Source organism: Gopherus flavomarginatus, chromosome 1 (assembly GCF_025201925.1).
Source record: "Gopherus flavomarginatus isolate rGopFla2 chromosome 1, rGopFla2.mat.asm, whole genome shotgun sequence".
In the NCBI taxonomy this organism is placed as follows: domain Eukaryota; kingdom Metazoa; phylum Chordata; order Testudines; family Testudinidae; genus Gopherus; species Gopherus flavomarginatus.
The window spans coordinates 202269203-202288238 of NC_066617.1; the positions used below are offsets into that span (position 1 = coordinate 202269203).

Sequence of the window (19036 nt, forward strand, 5' to 3'; positions counted from 1 at the left end):
TCTCCCCTTTCCATCCCCATGGTTGGAGGCTCCTGGGCATCTCTCTGTCTTCTCCCTGGTGGGTCTGTAGCTCTATGTGATGGGGAGTGAGCCTGGTTGTTATTACAGAGAAGGGGGAAAGAACTGTTAATTTGATCAATGGTCAACTCCATCTGCCTGAGAAGTCAGAGACAAAAATTAGCACAACTAGGTTTAGACATTAGTCATATTTCTAGAATTAGGATCAAAGCCTCCGCTATTAGCAGTTCCTGGGGCCCTGGTCTCAAATAGGTAAAAATGCAGCCAAAAAGTTGGAAGTGCCCAATTTTATGGAAAACATTGAATTGTGTTTTCTGCAAAATTACCTGTGAACTAAGTCCCTCATTAAAAGTGGAGCCAGCTGGTCCAAAAGCCAGCTGTAACAAGGGTAACTGACTTTGAGGGAAAATTTTACAAAATGGATTACATTTTTATCGAGCAACCTTTATCTTGTTTAAGTTCTCAGGGAGAAGCTATTTTCCCTAATCTTTCCTTCTCATGTTGTAGGAGCATGTTTTGAAGGTATGTCAAAGCACAGTCCAATTTCTTGAGTGGGAAGGGCAGTTTCCAAATATTTTAAAACATTACACAGAAGATTACTGGTACATATTGAAGAATCTTTTTGGATCCTGTTAAGGATAGTGAGAAGGACCAGAAATACGCATTTTCCAGGTTTCTGATAGCAAGGAGAAAGAGGATGATTTCTCCATCGAGTGACTGGGTGCACATACATTCCACTGTAAGAGCTTGTCTTTGCTACCGGGGTAAGTCGACCTAAGTTATGCTACGTGAATAATGTAGCTGGAGTCAACGTAGTTTAGGTCGACTTACCCCGGTGTCTTCAGTGCACTGTGTCAATGGGAGACGTTCTCCTGCTGTCTTACCTTAATCTTCTTGGGAAGGTGCTGTACCAGGGTTGGCTGGAGAGCACTTTGCAGTCGATTTAGCAGGTCTTCACTAGACCCACTAAGTCGACCCCTGCTGCATCGATTGCAGCAGTGTCGATCTCCCTGTAGTGAAGACCAGCCCTAAGTGTGTGCATGCCCAAATGTACTTGAGACAGACTTTTGCTACCCATTCCAGCAGGCAGTGCACATGTCCCCCACTATCCTCCTGCCCTGAGTGGAGGATGTAAAGGACATGATAGCCACCTTCCTCTCCATTTCTTCTTACTGCTCATGGCGGGAGTCAGAGTTCCCCATTGCCCCTGAGCTTCAGTTAGCCAGCCTTTTAGAGGAATTTTTGTATTATATATATTTAGTGTTAGTAAATACCAGAACAATTAACTGGGCAAAGATCCCCAGATTTCAAACAACATGCCATGTGCATGGCCATGATCCTGGCTAGTGCCATACAAAAGTTGTCCTAGCTGCTTAGGCAACAAATGTGAGACACAAATGCCTTCTTTTTACTTCCTTCCCAACCAGAACAAAGAAACAAAGGGATTTCTGCCTTAAAGTAAATCTTCTGCTAAAGGCGATGCATCTCTCATCAGAGCCCAACCCTGACCCTGAGAGGACAGAACGTTCGTTCGTGAGGAGTGGCCCACTGGCAGCCTCTGCTTCCAAGCCAAAATCTGGCAAGAAACGTTACTTGTCATTTTCTGTGGCCTCCTCAAACTGTTCAAAATCCTCCTCTCATCCTCCAAGACCGACAAACCTTCAAAATCTCCTTCTTCTCACAGAAAGTCTCTGAAATTTGAGGTCTGGTCATAAGCACCAACACTCCCCAGCATCACTGATGGCCCTGCTGGTGCCAGAGTCAAAGACCAATGCCTCCTGCCTACCAGAGAGATCTTTGAGCCCACTGCTGTTGGGTCTGGCACCGCCAGTGTTAGCAGCTTAGCACTCACCTCTGATATTGGTGCTGTCAATGCTGCAGGCATTCTTCAACTATCTTTTTGTCTCTCTCTCTCTCCTGGTCTCTCCTTGTTACATCAGCTGGTGTCGACCTTAGTGCCTTCAGCTGCATCTGCACTGCCAGCACCAGCAACTTCACTTACCACCATGGTTGAGGCAGTTCCATCCACTTTGTCTATGGATGCTGCACTGTCAACACTGACTCACCTGTCCTGCATTCTGACTACCTTGTCCACCAGCACCGTTGGATACATCTTTGAGTGTGCTACCTTTGGAACAACACAGTATGTTGCTGGTGCTGAGACCGCCCACCGATGCCTATGGGAATCATTTCACCATTTACTGAAGAGTTTTGTGTTTCCTCCTCTTCAGACTCAACCATGAGAGACCCATTCATCTGGGAACATCTTTCAGGTCTCCATACAGACGACGTTGTAGAGATACCCAAATTAGAGCAAGAACATTATTATAAAGATGTCCCAGTATGGTGCCATCCACCGTGGGCAGTACAAAGACTGCACGGTCCTCCTTGGCCGGCTTCAAGACTATCCAGGTCTCTGTTGGCCACTCAATCAAAAGAGTCACCTCCTCATGTACCTAATAGTGCCTAGAGACTATCCTCTTCCAAACCCACAACTAACAGGTCTATTGGAGCCTACAGAGCCAGAGGAGAATGAGGATATTCCTGCCCTCCACAGCCCCAGTATTTCTTCCTTTCTCCAGAGTCATCACCTTCTCTTGGAGGACTTTAAAGATTTTCAGGACCTCATTAGGAGACTGGCCACATCTCTGGGGCTACAGGCAGCACTCATGCAAGACAATCTGGAGAAACTGTTGGATGTCTCTCAAATTCCCACTCCACAAAGCATTGCCCTTTCCACTAATGGGCCTTGTTGGATCCTCCCAAGACCCTCTGGCAGACATCAGCCTCTGTACCTCTCACTGTCAAATGGGTGGACGGATGATACCAAGTCCCCTAACCAAAATTCAAGTATTTCTTTACATGGTGGCAAACAAGCATCAGACACAGCCTCACCCTAAGGCTATCCCTCCAAAAAACAAGGAATATGAGACTGGAACTTATGAGCCTTCAAACGAGGGTGTTAAATTAGGCCTTGTTGTCCAAATATACCTTATTAACAGGACAGCAATTTCAAAATTTGTAGACAAACTGGCTCAGGAATACAGGGAACAGTTTTTGGCCATCATATCAGAAGGTTATCTCACTGCTTGCTTGCCCCTCCAAGGAGCGATGGACATGACAGTGCATCATGTTCAGTGGCTATGTAACCCTTCTGCCAGGTGGAGCCAGCAGCAACCAGGGCTGGGTTCACTATCTGGGGTTCCTTTCCATTGATATAACAGAGAACCGGCTTGAGCCCCCACCCAGTAACCTGGGAAAATTACACACCACCCCTGGGTGCCTCTGAGAGGCAATACTTCCCCATTCGCAAACAGAGTCTGAGTGAGGAAAATAAACTTTTAATAAAAGGAGGGAAGTAACTGGATGTTAATTTGGGAAAATACTGCCAACAGAGTTCATAAACATAAACCATGAGTGAAAGACACATCCCCAAGAAGGTTCAGCACTGTCCTTTTCCCCTCAGGTTCTTAAGTCCAACAACCCATGTGCCCAACCCTTCTCTGCACCCCGCTCACAGTTACTGTTCTTGGTCAGTACAGACCCAGAAATTCAGAGGTGCATCTGCAGAATTCACCTCCCCCTTGGGTGGGATAAAGAGGTACCTCACTCGCTCCGCTGCGTGGGCACTCGCTGCCCCTTTCTGCCAGCCACCCTGCTCACTGCTCTCTAGATTGACTGATTTACTTAGTAATCCTTATCCATGGGTTACTCTATGTCTGATCTGGTATCTTTATGGGACCTGCATTTGGTATTATCTTGTTCGATGGGTTCCACCTTTTTGAACCTTTGGCAACAACATCCTTGCCACTGCCATCAATGAAAACAGTCTTTCTGGTAGAAATTATCCCTGCAAAGAGGGTGTCAAAGCCCCCGGCACTTCTAGCGCGCCCTGTTTTCACAGTATTTCACAAAAACAAAGCCTCGCTTTGGCCACACTTTAAGATTTTGCCTAAGGCAGTCTCTGCATTCCACCTCAACTTGATCATTCATCTTCCAGTGTTCTTTTCGAAATCTCATTCTGCCAAGGTTAAAGAAAAGCTTAATTCTTTGTATGTTCGGAGAGCTCTGACACTTTACCTGGACTGCAAAAAGTCTTTCGGATCCTGTCTTAGACTTTGTGTAGCGTATGCTGAAAGGATTAAAGGGTTACCTGTTACAGTCCTGCAAATTTCACATTGGATTTCTGACTGCATCAAGCTTTGCTACGATCTAGTGAAGGTCTCGCCTCTACTGAGGATAACAGTCTGCTCCACTAAGGCTCATTCCACTTGGCTAGCCTTTTTGGAGCAACAGTCCTGTGGTGGTCACTTGCAAAGCAGCAACGTGGTCATCGCTGTATATACTTTCTCCACACACTGTGCCATTACTTAGGCTTTCTGAGACAATGCCAACTTTGGCCATCTCCAAGTAGTCTGAAGTTCCACCATCTGTAAGGAAAGTGCTGGTGAATCACTTGCAGTGGAATGACTATGTGCACAGCCACTCAAAGGAGTTAAAAATGGTTACTTACCTGTACAATGCTTTGTACCTATTCTTCTAGATGTTTGGTCAAATACATATTCCACACTCCTCTCACCTTCCCTGCTACTTCAGGAATTGTAGGTGTGCCTAGTGCACTCATCTGTCTACTGTGGACTGCATTTGTGCACCACACATCTTGAAGAACATCAGGCATTGTACAGGTAAGTAGCCATTTTAGTGACAAAGGAGTCACCAGACTTGATTTGCAATGAAAGCTGAATCTCCATTTTCACAATGTCAAGCCAGTGACAGGCTGGGCAGTATGGGCTTCTTCCTTTAACTAAACACTTTGCCCAAGTAGGAGGCTTATTTTAACTCTGTCAGAGTAAAGGGCCATGTGCAAGTAAAATAAATCAGTGGGGAGGCAGGTCAGCCAAGAAATTATTGGAGTAGTTGGAAAAAGAAACCGCTAGAATTGAGCTTTCCGATGAAGGAGCCACTGATTGATTGATTAGATCAGATCATGGACATTTATATCCCCTAAGGTTCAATGAATAAACACTTATGTTTTGGAATTGAGTTTCATGTTCTGTACTTTTAGGGGCCTATCTTAGGTCAGGCTCTTGGCTCTAGTGAGATATTCCAAAGCCTGCGGCAAACTCCATTATAATTTACATTACGAGGAGGGGGGTATTTCGTTCAAGTTTTGTATTCATGCTTGTACTGTGGTGAATGTGGAGTTGGTAGTTGGAGAAGGTAAAGAAAACGATTCCCTACTGTTACTTCTTGTCTACCTTTAATATACAAGACATTTATGGCTTCGATATAGCAAATGATGGAGTTTTATTGTTATGATTACAACAGTGAACTTCTGTTTTCATGTTAGCCCTTTCCTTTCTCCCAGATTAAGCTGAGGACAGCTGGCAAATGCTTTTAATAGACACAGGATAAACGCACATGATTATTGCTTCTATTCTCTTGTGGTACTGTAGCCGTATAGTAATATTGTCCTATCTATTGTTTTGAATTGTACAATCTTGTTTGAACATATTCAAATCTAACACAGTTATAACTGGAGCCGTAGCTCTTCTTATTTATGTATCTCAGATACTTCTCTGTCCCCCCTTGCCATTGTATCCAAGAAACTCACAGTCTTTAACTTATTTTTCTTCATACCACCTCTGTGAGGTATAATGCCCACTTTGTACAGATTGAGAATTGAGGCACTCATTGCCAGACGTTTAAAGCTAGTTAAGCACCTAATTCCCATTGAAAGGCCATCTGCTTCTTTAGGCACCTAAACACCTTTGTAAATCTGGCCTCAAGTGACTTGCCCAAGATCAAAAAGGACTAGGGTGACCAGATAGCAAGTGTGAAAAATCAGGACAGCAGGTAGGGGGTAATAGGTGCCTATATAAGAAAAAGCCCCCAAAATCGGGACTGTCCCTGTAAAATCAGGATATCTGCTCACCCTAAAAAGGACTCTGTGGCAGAACAAGGAACTGAATCCTGGACCCTCTGATGCCTATAGATTGTATGTGTACAATGGGTGAATTTCACCTATTATTTTCTGCTAATATGTTAGAATAGTCTTAGGATCTACTGTCAAACTGTCTGAGCACTCTTACAGAATGAGAGCTGCAGGTGAGTCTTCGAGTGGCAACTCCTCCTCTCTCCTTGACTGATCAGTAGTGAGATGGAGCTGGAAACCCTACTCTGCATGTCTCCTGATTCCCACCCTGTGGGCATGCACCAAGGTGTTTTGTTTTTACTTCCTGGGTTAAGCCAGACTCTTTGCGGCCTGTCCATGTGCCTCTCCACCAATTGGTCCTGTAGGCCCTCTGGTGTTAGTGTCAATTGGGGATTGTAGGAGGTGCGACCTCTAAGCCCTGACCAACTATAGAGTGTAACGAGGCTGGAAATTTGTCCTCTACTGCTTAACTATTGGCTAGTTGGTAGCAGTACCCTAAAAGCCCTTGAGATGTGAAGGAGGCCATCTTGTTTAAAGAGCTCAGTTCCACTCCCACAAGACCTATTTACTTTAGCTCCAGTGGTACTTGAGGAGGAGGGGGAAGTCAAGGGGAGCCCTCTGGCCAAGCTGCCATTGGAGATTCCAGAATGCAACCTGAAGACCTAATAGGCAGCCTCACGCTATATATGCTGGAACTAGGGGTGCTGCAGCACCTCCTGACTTGAAGTGGTTTCTATCATATACAGGGTTTACACTTTGGTTCAATGGCTCTCAACACCCCCTCGATGCAGATTGTTCCAGCAGATTGTTCCAGCCTTATGCTCGAGTTAGACCCTGTGAACCCAGAGCAGGCCCAGAAATGTTGTGGGGGTTGGCTGCTGTTTTAACCATTGGAAGGGGGCAGGACATGTCGTACAAGGCTGAGGCATCTCTGCCAAACAATTTGAGTCACGGAGCCAAGTTGCAGATAACTAGAACAGAAAATGTTGAAAGGGCTGAGGAGGGTAATGTGGATAGGAACTGATTGCACCTATGTAAATCTAAAATAGGGCCTTACCTGGGTGGGTTCTCTCAACAGCTGAGCAGTGACTTTCTAGAGAGCCCCAGAACCTGGAAAGCATAGATCTGTGGATATGGAAGAATTAGGCCAAAATTGTTTTTGCACAGCCCTGAAACAGGGTGTTTGTGAGAGAAGCTGAAATGGGGCATATGGCTCCAGTGATAGTGCTAATTGAGCCTGTGTGACATCATGAGCATGTAAGATGTGTGTGCTAGTGTGTGTTTCTGATTTGTTTTCTCTAAAAACAAAAAGTTTACTCACCAAAAAACAAAACAAAAAAACAACCCACACCTAAAAAACGCCCTAAGACACATTTTGTCAGCTTCAAAGTCAGTAGGAAGGGGGATACAGTAATAGTCAAAGTTGCAGGGGATGACAGTTTACTCTTTAATAATGTAAGAAGGTCCTGTAATGCTCTATTTCAATTAGAAACAGGAAACTAAAGCCCCAAAGCAGCCCTGTTGTGTAGACAGTTTTTCACCCACAGCTGTAGGGGTGCACAAATTCATCATGTACCCTAATCAAGTATCTATTAAGAACTGAAGTATCAAAACAACATGCTAAGTACAGATGTTAAAGTTAGATTGAAACAAACAGGTGCCTGGGGGTAAGTCTTATTTACTGGACACGGTCTCCTTACAACAGAAAGCATCTTGGTTGGAATGGCTGCTGGACTGTGAGGTATATTGTATAATTCTGAATGTACCTGATCTCTAGCAGTGTGTGTATACATAAACACACACACACACACACACACACACACACACACACACACACACACACACTTTATTGTGGTGTGATCCGTTTAGTGGGGAAACAGCAACTTCAAGCTGTAATTCACCAGGGCAAGGTAAAATTCCATTTTAACTGTGCATATGTTTTACATTGTTTTTAAACAGGCTGTAGGTGTGTGTGGCAGGGCAGAGGGATAAAGCCCTTGGATGCCCTGCTAAAGGAGTGGCTCCCCTCTCCCTGCTTCTCGGCAAAGTGGCTGCGGGGCCAGACACTCAGCAAGGAGCTCAGCTGCAGGCCCTAACGAGGGCAGGCTCAGGGGAACCAGCTGGGCTGGTGCCTGGGAGGAGATATAAGCCCAGGGAAAGGCTAGCCAGGGGGACTGCAGCTCTGTCTCTACTGGCTGCAGGAGGCCTCAAGGGTGAGAGATCGGTGTCGGATGAATTGGGATTGCACTAAGCACTGTAAATAAAAAGAGGGGTGAAATACCTGAGAGAGGCATTGGGACCCTTTTCTTTGGCCAGCCTAAGCATGCAGCACAAGAGGGAGGGAACCTGTGCAGACCCTGTGACAGTGTGTTTCTGTAAACATGCAGTTTAAACAGTTAAGGAATATTATTAACTTAAATGTTGTTGATCATTAGGCTGAAGATATAAATACAAGTGTGTAGGGAGGCAGGGGGAGAAACAGAAGAAACCGATACCACCGTGCCTTTAGTCTCTGGTGTGCAAAGGACATGCAAGCTCTTTTTTAAAAAATGGATGAACACCATCTGCCATTGAGGGAGCAACCAGCAAGTCTAGACAAAGGTAAGATGTGCTGCGATAGTCACAGTGAATTGCAGGATGACTACAAACCTAAATCTCCGGCCTTGAGAGAGAGGATCCCCGCCCCCAGAGAGGTGATGGCTGGAGGCCTGAGACCAACAGAGGAGTCCTTGAGCAGACCACAGGAGGCAGAGGTGTAGTTAATCCCAGCACTGACACATAGCGGTAGAGTGTGCAATTTGTGACTGGGAAATTGCCAGTAAGTGCCAAGAGCAGCAAAAGCAAGTATGGTAGAAAGAAAAGTGGCTTGTAGCCTTTTCAGGAAAAGGCTAGTGAAAAGACACAGCAAAGTGAGTTCTGAACAGCTAAAGGAAAAAAAGTTAGCAGAGGGAGATGGAGCTCTTGAAAGTTGACAGGCAGTTTAATGACCTGTGTATATTTTGAGAACAAGAAAAGCAACGATGGCCCAGAACTGCAGGGACACACGGATCACTGTTTCTGAACTCTATATGGGGGAAGTTTTGACAGAGCTCGAACCTGTCTAATAGGAGACCCTTGTGAACTCTGAGTACACACATTTAAGCAGAAGGTTTCTTTGCCGTGTGTCAGTTTAATTTTCAGATCTATGCCATTCTACAAGTTTATCTTGAAAAGAGAGGTAACTGTGTAAAGCTGCTGGGGCAGCTATCTTCCTGCTCTGAGCTGACCAGTTCATCCGCCTCCTAAAACCCTTCATGCATGACCATCAGCTCTGTTTTATATTCTCCAGATGTCTTTGTAAAACAGGCTCATGGAAAATTGTGTGGCAACGGTGTTGTCACTGTAACTGAGCATTGATGCGGTAAAGGCTACCTCCCAAAGTGACATCCAGCTGGTTGAAAATGAAGGCCTTGAGGTAATTCACTAGTCCCACCTGGGGCTCCTCATTGGGTTTGTAAAAGATGGAATCATCTTGCAACAGAAAGATACAGTAATGTATTCAAAACCATGTAACCTATTCCCATTCCTGCCCAAAAGTCAACCAGGAAGCTTCTGCAATGGCTGATATATATAGTTAGGCACCATCTCTATTTTTTTCCTATGCTGGTCTGCTGCGGGACCATTTAGAATGACTCGTTTGAATTTGCTGCATTCTTCAGCCCCACAGTGAACAGAAGTCATGGTGATTTAAATCTTTTACCTGGTGAACAGTGCCTCCTCTTCGCCCCAGCTTCCTCCTGGCCTTTCAATTCTGGCTAAACCAGCATTTGAGGGCTTTTTTTTTTTTTTTTTTCCAAAAGGACTTTGGGAGCCCTGTATATCACACCTTCCATTTTCTTTTAAGCCAGCTCTTGTAAAGTTGTATCAGCCCAATCCCATCTGCGTGGCTGGAATGCTCACTTTATCCAGAAGAGCTCAGGAGATGCGACTTTACCCACATCTCTGGCTGTATTCTGAACAGCTGTTTTTACAAGGGGGGGTTAATAATCTCTAGCCCCCTTCTCAAAAGAGGCTATGGAATACTGCCCCCATGCTGGCTCTGTACATCACAGGTGCCCCATGATATCCAGGAAGGGAATATTCAGCCTGGCCTTTAAGTTTTGGTTTATGGTGTTGGGGGTGTTCCCTATAAATTCTTAGGGTTACTAATCTGTTTTTACTTCAGGGGGACAGGCGCAGCTTGATGATCACCTTGCCAAAGTGAAACGAGATGTCCTGCTCTGTCTATGACATCACCACTCCAGAAAACGTGATGGTTGCTGACAGGGATACAATGTGGTTTGTCATATGTGATGATAAACAGTGTCCTCATCAGTGGAAGTAACTGGTACAGAGAATTTCTGCACAAACTGGTGTTCTGCAATGTCCATGTATCAATAAAAAGTTCTAACCTCCTCTAACGGTGGAGGAAAATGGGATTTTTTTTTTTTAACATTAGGACCAGGGAACAACTCCTCCAAACTCTAGGCTAGTTCCACAATGCTAGAAAATGCTTAGGCCCCACCAGGAGACTTAAGTCTAACTTTTCTACCCCTATGATCGTAGCTCGTGAGCACTTCTGGCTGTTCAGCTTGGCTAGCCCTAGCTTTGTTCATATAATCCACCAATTCAGGTATGGATGATTAATAGCCTCATTGTAGGAAGAAATGCCCATTTTTAGCCCCCAAAGGTAATTTCAAAAGGCTTGTTTGGTGATGCTGTTTCAGATTGTATTTCCACTAACCCCAACTCGCAGGCCCCTGGGAGATAGTTAAAACTGTATAAATTCAAAGTAGGGTTTTGTGGAAAATCCTAAAACTGGCATCACTGGGTTGATGTAAAAGTCACCACAGCTCTTTTGTTTTCTCCTTGTACATCTAGAAGGTTGGAGAGGTGAGATGAGGTTGCCACCCACCTCTTAAATTTAGTGGGCTGACCCAACTATTTCATCAGAAACTCACTTCCCTCCCACTTCCCTTTCCCAGCTAGAACTTTTTCAACCCTGTAAAATCTGTCTTGTTCAGGTTTAACTTTTTTTGGTAATTCTTGAGACCGAAAAGAATTGGTCTTGTCCTTGTAATCTTAAACCCCTATACAGGCCTCCGTCCCTTGATTAAGGCTTCATCCTCTATGAATATTTCATCAGTAAACATCTGTTGATAACCTTTTTCAATCCTTCTGGCTTTATATAGCCTCATGTGGCCTGTTTCTGAAAGGGGACCCAGACTTCTTTATTTAAAAACTGTCTCCACCATGTCTGCATCTGCATGATTAACCTCCCCAGGTCTGGTACTGATAATTCTGTGAATGTTTTGCCTGTAATGCTTTATAAACTCCAGTAACATCACTATATAGAGAGGTGATGTGGGCTGTAAATATCTTCTCTCCAAGTTCTGTTAAATCATTCTGCCACCCCCATTTTTGGATCATGATTACTAACCAAAGGGTCAGTTGTATGCTACTTTCACAGATTGTTTTAAGTTCTTTCCCTGGCTCAGGCTGTACTTTTAGGAGAATGTGCCCATCATCAACTATAGTTTGAAAGATCTTAAGAAATTTTAGCACCTGTCTTGCTTTTTAAGCCTAAGGCCTAGGCATATTTAGGTAGAATGTCCATCACCTTTAAGATGGACCTAAAACCATTGTCATTTGGAGACTTGCAGCATATCCACCTACTCTGCCTACCATTTTGTATCCACATCTGAAACAATAGTGTTCCCTTCTAAACACAGAACTTTTAAAAATCATTTCTGCCCTTAATGAAAGCAAAAGAATCCAAGGAAAATATTTAAATGAAGTCCCTTTAACGTTGCTTTTTCTCAGCTTTATTAGAATTGGATTTGAAATAACTGAGCAGTTGAAATTGTTCTAACGCAGAAAGAATGTCAGTACACAGGCTGGCAACCAACATTTAGTGTCACTTAGTGCATTAGTGACAGGAGGGTTCTGGTTTTTGTTTTGTTTTAAAACTATGTGGGAGCAACTGAAGGAAGGTGCCTCTAGCTTGTGGGGGGAAAACACATTTGAGTAAACTGTATAGTGACTGATGTTTGCAGCTGCTAAAAACATTAAAAGAAAATGAGGGGCTTGTACAGAGATAAGAGTTCAGCCATAATAAAAACACTCAAATATGCTTCTGAGAATGACAAACGATTTTGGAGGGGAACAGGGGTAGGTTGAGAGAATTAAAAAAAAAAAAAAAAAAAGTTATTCTAGCTTAAACAGATGCTTCCAGAATTCCTGAATCTACCTATGACAGCACTGGTAAAGAATTTCACACAGGATTATGAGCATTGGAAAGCATCTCATTCACAATTCTACACTGGGGGGGGGGGGGGGGGGGGGGAGGGGAGAAATCCTCTGACTCTAAACTTGCTTAACCTCTAGTGGACTACAGGTATGAAATGAGGTCCCTAAAGCGAGACCCACTTACCCACAGTTAAGTATTCAGCAGGAGTTTTATTCTGTACAGCATCTGCTGGATCACAGGTTCCACCTCTGGTACTGGTACTTGGTACTGTGAGTCCAGACCAGATATGATACTCCATGAAAAACACAATTTGCAGGGGCAAAATCCACTTCAACATTTTCTTTAAAGAAAGATTTTGTTATGAGGGCCACTTTCTTCCTTCTGGTGTGGCCAGAGCAATGTTGATCAGTTATCACTATGGTATTCTAAAAAAAAAATTAAAATTCCTGTCCCTTCCCATTTTTGGCTTTCTCTGCCTTTACTTTGGAGCAATAGCACTAGAGGGAATTTGGAGATCCTGCTGGAATGCCATGGGAAATGTTACACTAAAACACACTCTATGAACAGAATAAAAGCAGCTGTGTGATTGCTAAGTTCTGCCCTCTGGATTATTATTGTTGTTCCATCACTACAGCCAAGAGTTTTCTCAATTCCGCTGTACTAAATTCCACAAGATCTTGCCATTTTCTCCAAGGCACGCTGCCTTACTGGCCACCAGTTCCAAGGCAGCAGGGAAGGCTCTGTGCTCCGCTTCTTTTACTCTTTCTGACAAGGTCTCCTCTGTGTCTCCAATCTTCACAGGAACTGCCTCTTGAAAAATTATAGCTCCAGCATCAACTTCCTCCTGAAAAAAGAAAATCCAAAATATTGTAAACTGAAAGAAGGGGGAGAGAAGACGCACAACAGTAGGACAGTTATTTGCTCTGGTTACCTTAGGTACCACTTATACATCTTTCCTGTGATATGTGAGGAGTGCAGAAAATACATTTGGGTCACCTTGGTCTGCAGGGAATTGATGGGAGTCTGTTTCCAAGAATGGGAGCACGTAGGCCAGGGTGAATGCCATGAAAATACTTGTGATATTTCTGTGAGGTTGAGGAATAGCGTCCCACAAAGCAGTGAAAGCCATGGCACTTAAGCCATATAAAACTGGACTAGACAAAATGCAGATATATTTACAACAGAGAATTATCTTGAATTGACAAGGAGATGGATTAGAGTGAACCAAAAGGTCTTTTCACCTCTAAATTATTTATTTCCCACATGCTCAGTATGTTCCCTGTTGTCTATAAATTCTCTTCACTTGTGGAAGTGCCATAATGACATACTATGGAGGGACAGAACCACATCTGTGTCTGGAAGAACCGAACTCCTTGCCTCCTCACATGCCACAGTGCTGACAAGAGTAAGAAAATGGATTTCTTAAGCAGCTATAGGAGTGGGAGGATGATTTCAAGCATTTAACGAGGGAGGTGCGTCCTGCTACTTTCAATGCTGATAAGTAAATGAGAGGGAAAAAAAATCTTACTTCTAAACTAATTTAATTGTATACATGCATTTTCCACAAATGGTGAGAAGTCAAGGCTCATCAACCCTATGGAGTTCATAACACATGTCTAAAATACCAGGGAGGGAGAGATTAACTTTGTAAATAAATCTTTCAGTTTATCGTCAAGAGAGAACTGAGTCATTTTAACCAGGGTCCAGCTGAGCAATGTTTTCTGTGGAAGCCAACTCCTCCAAAAGCCATAGACTCTCCTAATATCATGCAGGCCTACCACTGGTAGTTGAATGATTCAAAATTTTTGACAAAAGTGGTGTCAAAACAGAAATATCAGCACCAGGAAATTAGGTGTCCAGGTCTTCTGAATTTCTTATGGGAGGTCAAGAGCTGGGCCTAAGACTGTTGCTTATTCTGCTCAAAGCAAGTCTTGACAACGTGGTGGCAATATTGCCAACTCCAAGTGTTAAAAGAAAAAAAAAAAAAAAAGACTTTTGCAAAATGAATACAGTTAGGGTTCTTTCCTTTGCCTGGTGGGGTGTGAGCCTTTAGGTTACAGTCACTCCATAGTTTCAAGCTTCTCTGCAAGCATGAGAGCTGGAACAATTTTTTGTTTTTAACAAAAGCTGAGATTCTCATGCCTTCCTTGATTCCAGCAACTGGACTCTAAGAACACTAAACAGAGTGAGGCTCATGTTTAAAAACACAGGACTTGGAAACATGATAGTGGGTAAAGATGCTGCTCATCACCAAGGCCTTGCTTGTGCTAGCGCTCCCATTGATATGACAACTGGTGGAGCAGCACTACTGTTACCAATGGTAGGAAGCGGCACGGAAAAAAAGCAAGTGTAGATAAAGCCTGAATTCTAGTATAGTATTTATTTCCAATTCCCGCACTGCACAACATTCTAAAGAATTCATCTCACTGTACATTTCTACAAATGAAGAGGAAAAGACAGATCATTTTGACACAGGTATTATTCCAACCATGATCATTCACTGCACGTTTTTCAAAGCTGCTCATTTCTGTTAGAAATGGCATACTTACAGCTACAAAGTGCACAGTACAGCCACTGATTCGGACTCCAGCTTGTAATACCAATTTATGGGCATTTGCTCCTTTAAAAGACGGTAGTAAAGATGGATGAATATTCAGTATTTTTCCTAGAAAAGAATAAATGAAATCATCATCTCCTCTTAGCTCTCAGCCCTCGTTTCACAAGTTTAAACATCAAGTAAATGCCTCATCGTTAACCAGAATGCAAAATGCTCATAATGCCATGACAAAGCAGCCCAAAACTCATCAGGAATCTACGTTCTATGCCATCTATTTTCAGCTGATCAGGGTTGGGAACAATAAAACATTTGCACATAATGTGGTACACTTCTCCCAAGAAGCTCTGCCATGACTATCGTTTGTTTATAGCTCCTTGTTCTTTGTGGTGGTGGTCTCTTCCCCGGTGTCATAGCTTGCTCTTCATCTGACTAGACACACTCCTATTGCTCATAGTGCTTAATATTCACTCAAGTTAGTGACTTAGAATATTGGCCCATGGTGGCAGGGAGTGTCACACAAGCTTCCATGGAAGTGGTGAGATTTCTTCCTAGGTTAGTTTCCTAATCACTAAGGACAGTTCAGTCTTAACAGAAGAGAACTGCTGCCTACACAGGAGTATCCCCCTGCCCTTCCAAGAAGCAGAAACACACCACAGCTTTCCTCTTCTATTGAAAAAAGTCAGTATAATGCTCTTTTCCTGAGGGGTTTCTCCTAATGAACGGTCAGCAGGGTCCCCATTATAGTACTGAGCAGCACTAGGCCTCTCTCCTAGAGGTGACTGCCTATGCTCTGTGAGCATTCTAGTCACTAGCTAGCCTCAGAATAGGGCTGAATGCTAATCACAGACATACTATTCCTATAGCTAAGCCATCAGGCCGTCTCCGCTCCTCAAAAAGGTCTTTCCTCCTCCTCTAAGTTATTATTTTGTCTGACAAACTGCACTGGAAATCCTGGGCCAGAATGAAGTCTATGGTGTGATGTCATTTCACAGCAGCTGAGGATCTGACGCTCAGTTCAGAACAAACAAAAATTCCTTTTCAGATAACAGGAAGACAATAACACATGCCTCACATTAGGGTAACTTGTACACAAATGTCACTCCATGCCTCATGTGTGAGTTGCATGCTGTCAGTATTCACCAACAGCTTAATTGCACTGCGGTGAGACACTTGGCTGACTAATGTTAGGGGCAGCAGGGTCCAATTCCGGGGAGGGGGAAATGTACTGCAATGGGAAAAGTGGCACAAGTGAAGACAGACAGTGCAAGATGAAGGCCATGTCCTATGGAGTCCAGTGCACAATTTGGACGTACACAATTTGCTCCAGACAATGACATTGGTAGCATTCTGGGGATAAGTATAGCATAAATCCCAACAGGTCTTCAACACTATCTCCAGCCTATTTTGTTCAAATAAGGCTTTTCTTCGGCTTCAATATGCCAGGTCTTCTTCCAGTGATTGTTTCGTCCTTGGGCAAAAATGTACTGGGGACAATACTGTGACAGTGACACTTCAGCTGAGTTTGAGTTCCTTGTTGCAGTATCCCCAGGAGCTGCAGTATAGAAGGCTGTTCTTCATGCATCCTTTCTGCTAAGATTCACCTTCAACATTGCAGGACCAGAGAGGAACCATGTCATGACCAGGATGTGGGGAATCTGACCTACTGGTCAGAGCAGGAGTTGGACCAGTTCAGATACCAGGAGGTCAGAGTCTGAGACAGGCCAGAGGGTAAACTGGGTGACAGGGGAATGGCAGGGGCAGGTTACCAGGAGATAACTGATAAAAGTCCTGAAAGCTTTTGCCTCTCTGTCCTGTTACTGCTACTTAAATCACAAAACATTCATGGGAAGGGAAGAATTGAAAATACTTGTGCAAAAGGTTGTGAAGCTCTCTGGTTTGTCAGGGACTTCAGGTCTTGAACCTTGCTCCACAGGATTTTTAAGATCTAGGCAGGCCAGACCTGCCACCCAGTGACCTGCTAACAGCTGCTAGTACAGAAGTAAAACTGTAACAGAGAACTGCTTGGGCCCCAGTCTCTAACCCAAGCACAGGAATGGGAAGTTGTCCATGCAACTGGGTTCTCCCTGTTCCAGACTGTTTCCCCTGCAATACCTGCTCCTATTGCCTGCTTCCTGAACCAGTGGAAACTGAGTGCACCATTTACTTGTGTAAGAATTTTAATACCAGATTTCTCTTATCCTCTCCTTTATAGAAGCAGGTTACACACAATGCCTCCATCAGAAGGAAGTGGAAAGAAGTTCCAATGCAAATGATAAAGAGAAGGGAAAGATACTGGCTCCCTTCACCCTTCTCATTTATTTCTCTACAGGAGGAAAGTAATCTGGCCTCCTTGCAATTTGGGATTAAGGTGGCCCCCTCCTCCATAATAGCAGGGTTTAAAAGGGTCTGGCAGGAGGATTAGGAACCAATTTTGCTTTCTCACAGCAAGCTGAAGAGCTCCCTACTCACCAGCCCCTAAGACTGACACAAGGGGTGACCTTTCATCGTATTAACAAGGTTCTACGTTTGGTGCGATGGCTCGTTTCTGGATGCCCTAAAAGGTCCCTTGAATTGATTCCTGTTCATATGCTCTGGGTCACTCCAATTGCTCTGTTTGGGGTTAGGAAGGAATTTCCCTCCCTGGCCCCACAAAGCCATTAGCTGAGGTGGTGGAGGGTTTTTTAAATTTTGTCTTCTCTCCCCTTTTTCTGTAGTAACTAAAGCTAAAAGGTAAAAGCTATGCACCTGAGAGCGGTGGGAGCATGTAGGATAAAGACAGCCTGATGGGAATTTCAGCTTAAGAGCAGTAGGTGAGTAGGTGACCTATTTGAGAGGTTCATTTTTATAACACAAAAAGGCGACATATAACCCATCATAGTATAGATCACTTGTAATGGCCTCCTATCCTGAAACTTGGGCACGGGTTTGGGAACAGGGAAGGCTAAGGAAAGCGATCTATAGCACAGAGCCGGGGAAGACATTACTACCTTGTGCAGATATTGTATAAGGCATCCCATGAATAAGCATGTTTCCCCCCACTATTGGCTTGGTTGGGGATTTCCAACCATATCGTGTTAAAATCCTAGGCACGTGAAGGGTACTCTCAGGCCTTACACTTATTTAGGACCAGAGGGAGTACTAAATGACATTGCAGCTTGAACTATTTCTATAAATGCTACAGCCTCAGCCTTTGAACAAACTATCAGCATGTCATGGCTTATTCCTGCATCATCCCAATCGTCATCACCAACGATGGGATCAGCAACTGGTTGGTTGGCTGGCTGGCTAATGATATGCAACTGGTGTGTCACTCAATTGCTTTAAGTTTGTAACTCCCCGTGCAACCAAAGCAGGTGCTTTAGCTGCAGTTTTGGGGAGAGGGAAGGTTTCTGTTCCAACCACAGGCGACAGGTATCGTAGGCTGGGGGAGGCTGTGCCTCCCCAAACTGCCTGGTGTGGCCCTGGCCATGCTCTGCCCCCAGACTCCCTCCTGCAGTTCCTGGCGCTCTGCCCTGGCCCAGGCTAACTGGGGCTGGCTGGCCTGCCTCCCGCAGGGACTCAGGGTGGCTGGTGCTGGGCCTACGCTGCCTACCCGGTGCTCAGACCGCGCTGCCCAGCGCATTAGTGTTGGGGGCGCTGCGGCTGTGCCACCCAGTCGCCCAGTGCAGGGGAGGGGAAGAGGGAGGGGCAGGGCATCTGGCACAATGGGTGGAGCCAGGGGCTATCCTCCTCCCCCAATGGCTGGGTCACTGGCCGCCCATAGTTCCAACCTTCAGCAGTCATGTACCTTCTTAAAAATCCAGAGTATAGCTGATAAAAAGGCGTTACTATTTAAAGTGGTCAATCATCTATGTACACTTGCCTTGTTTTCTTTACATGTTTGCCATACTAAATACAGTGCTTAACTGCAACTGCAAAATGTCTTTTGTCTTGTTTAGAAGTATATATTAAAATAGCATATTTACCATCCCACTTTTTGACAAAGGGACCAGACAAAATCCGCATAAATCCTGCAAGACAGATCAGTTCAACTGAGAATTCTTCAAGGACTTTATCAACCGCATTATCAAATTCTGTGCGACTTCCATACGATTTATGGTCAATTACCTACAATATCCAAAACAGGGAAACACAGAGACGAATGTGGATTAATTGACTCTTTCATATAACAAGAACATGCTGAAATACTGTACTATAATCAAACAAAAATCTAAAACTCTAGATATGACCAAAGAAGGGTGTCCAGCTATTACAAGGA

General features: G+C 44.2%; 1 protein-coding gene and 1 long non-coding RNA gene across 6 annotated transcripts in view; one reads left to right on the forward strand and one right to left on the reverse strand.

Moving 5' to 3' along the window:
- Positions 1 to 7790: 7790 nt before the first annotated feature.
- LOC127037802 (uncharacterized) lies at positions 7791 to 10321 on the forward strand. Its single transcript, XR_007770466.1, has 3 exons — positions 7791 to 7863; positions 8389 to 8706; positions 10158 to 10321. It is a non-coding gene; the product is annotated as an uncharacterized LOC127037802 (long non-coding RNA).
- Positions 10322 to 11773: 1452 nt separating this feature from the next.
- The window catches only part of LOC127037416 (trifunctional purine biosynthetic protein adenosine-3), a 58092-nt gene continuing 50829 nt past the window's right edge, over positions 11774 to 19036 (reverse strand). For all 5 annotated transcript variants that reach the window (XM_050929122.1, XM_050929113.1, XM_050929139.1 and 2 more), the window contains 3 exons: positions 18744 to 18885; positions 14771 to 14886; positions 11774 to 13065 (listed from right to left, as the gene is read on the reverse strand). In XM_050929122.1, the coding sequence (XP_050785079.1) occupies positions 12868 to 13065; positions 14771 to 14886; positions 18744 to 18885 (456 nt within the window). In that variant the 3' untranslated portion in view covers positions 11774 to 12867. The remainder of the gene's footprint in view (positions 13066 to 14770; positions 14887 to 18743; positions 18886 to 19036) is intronic.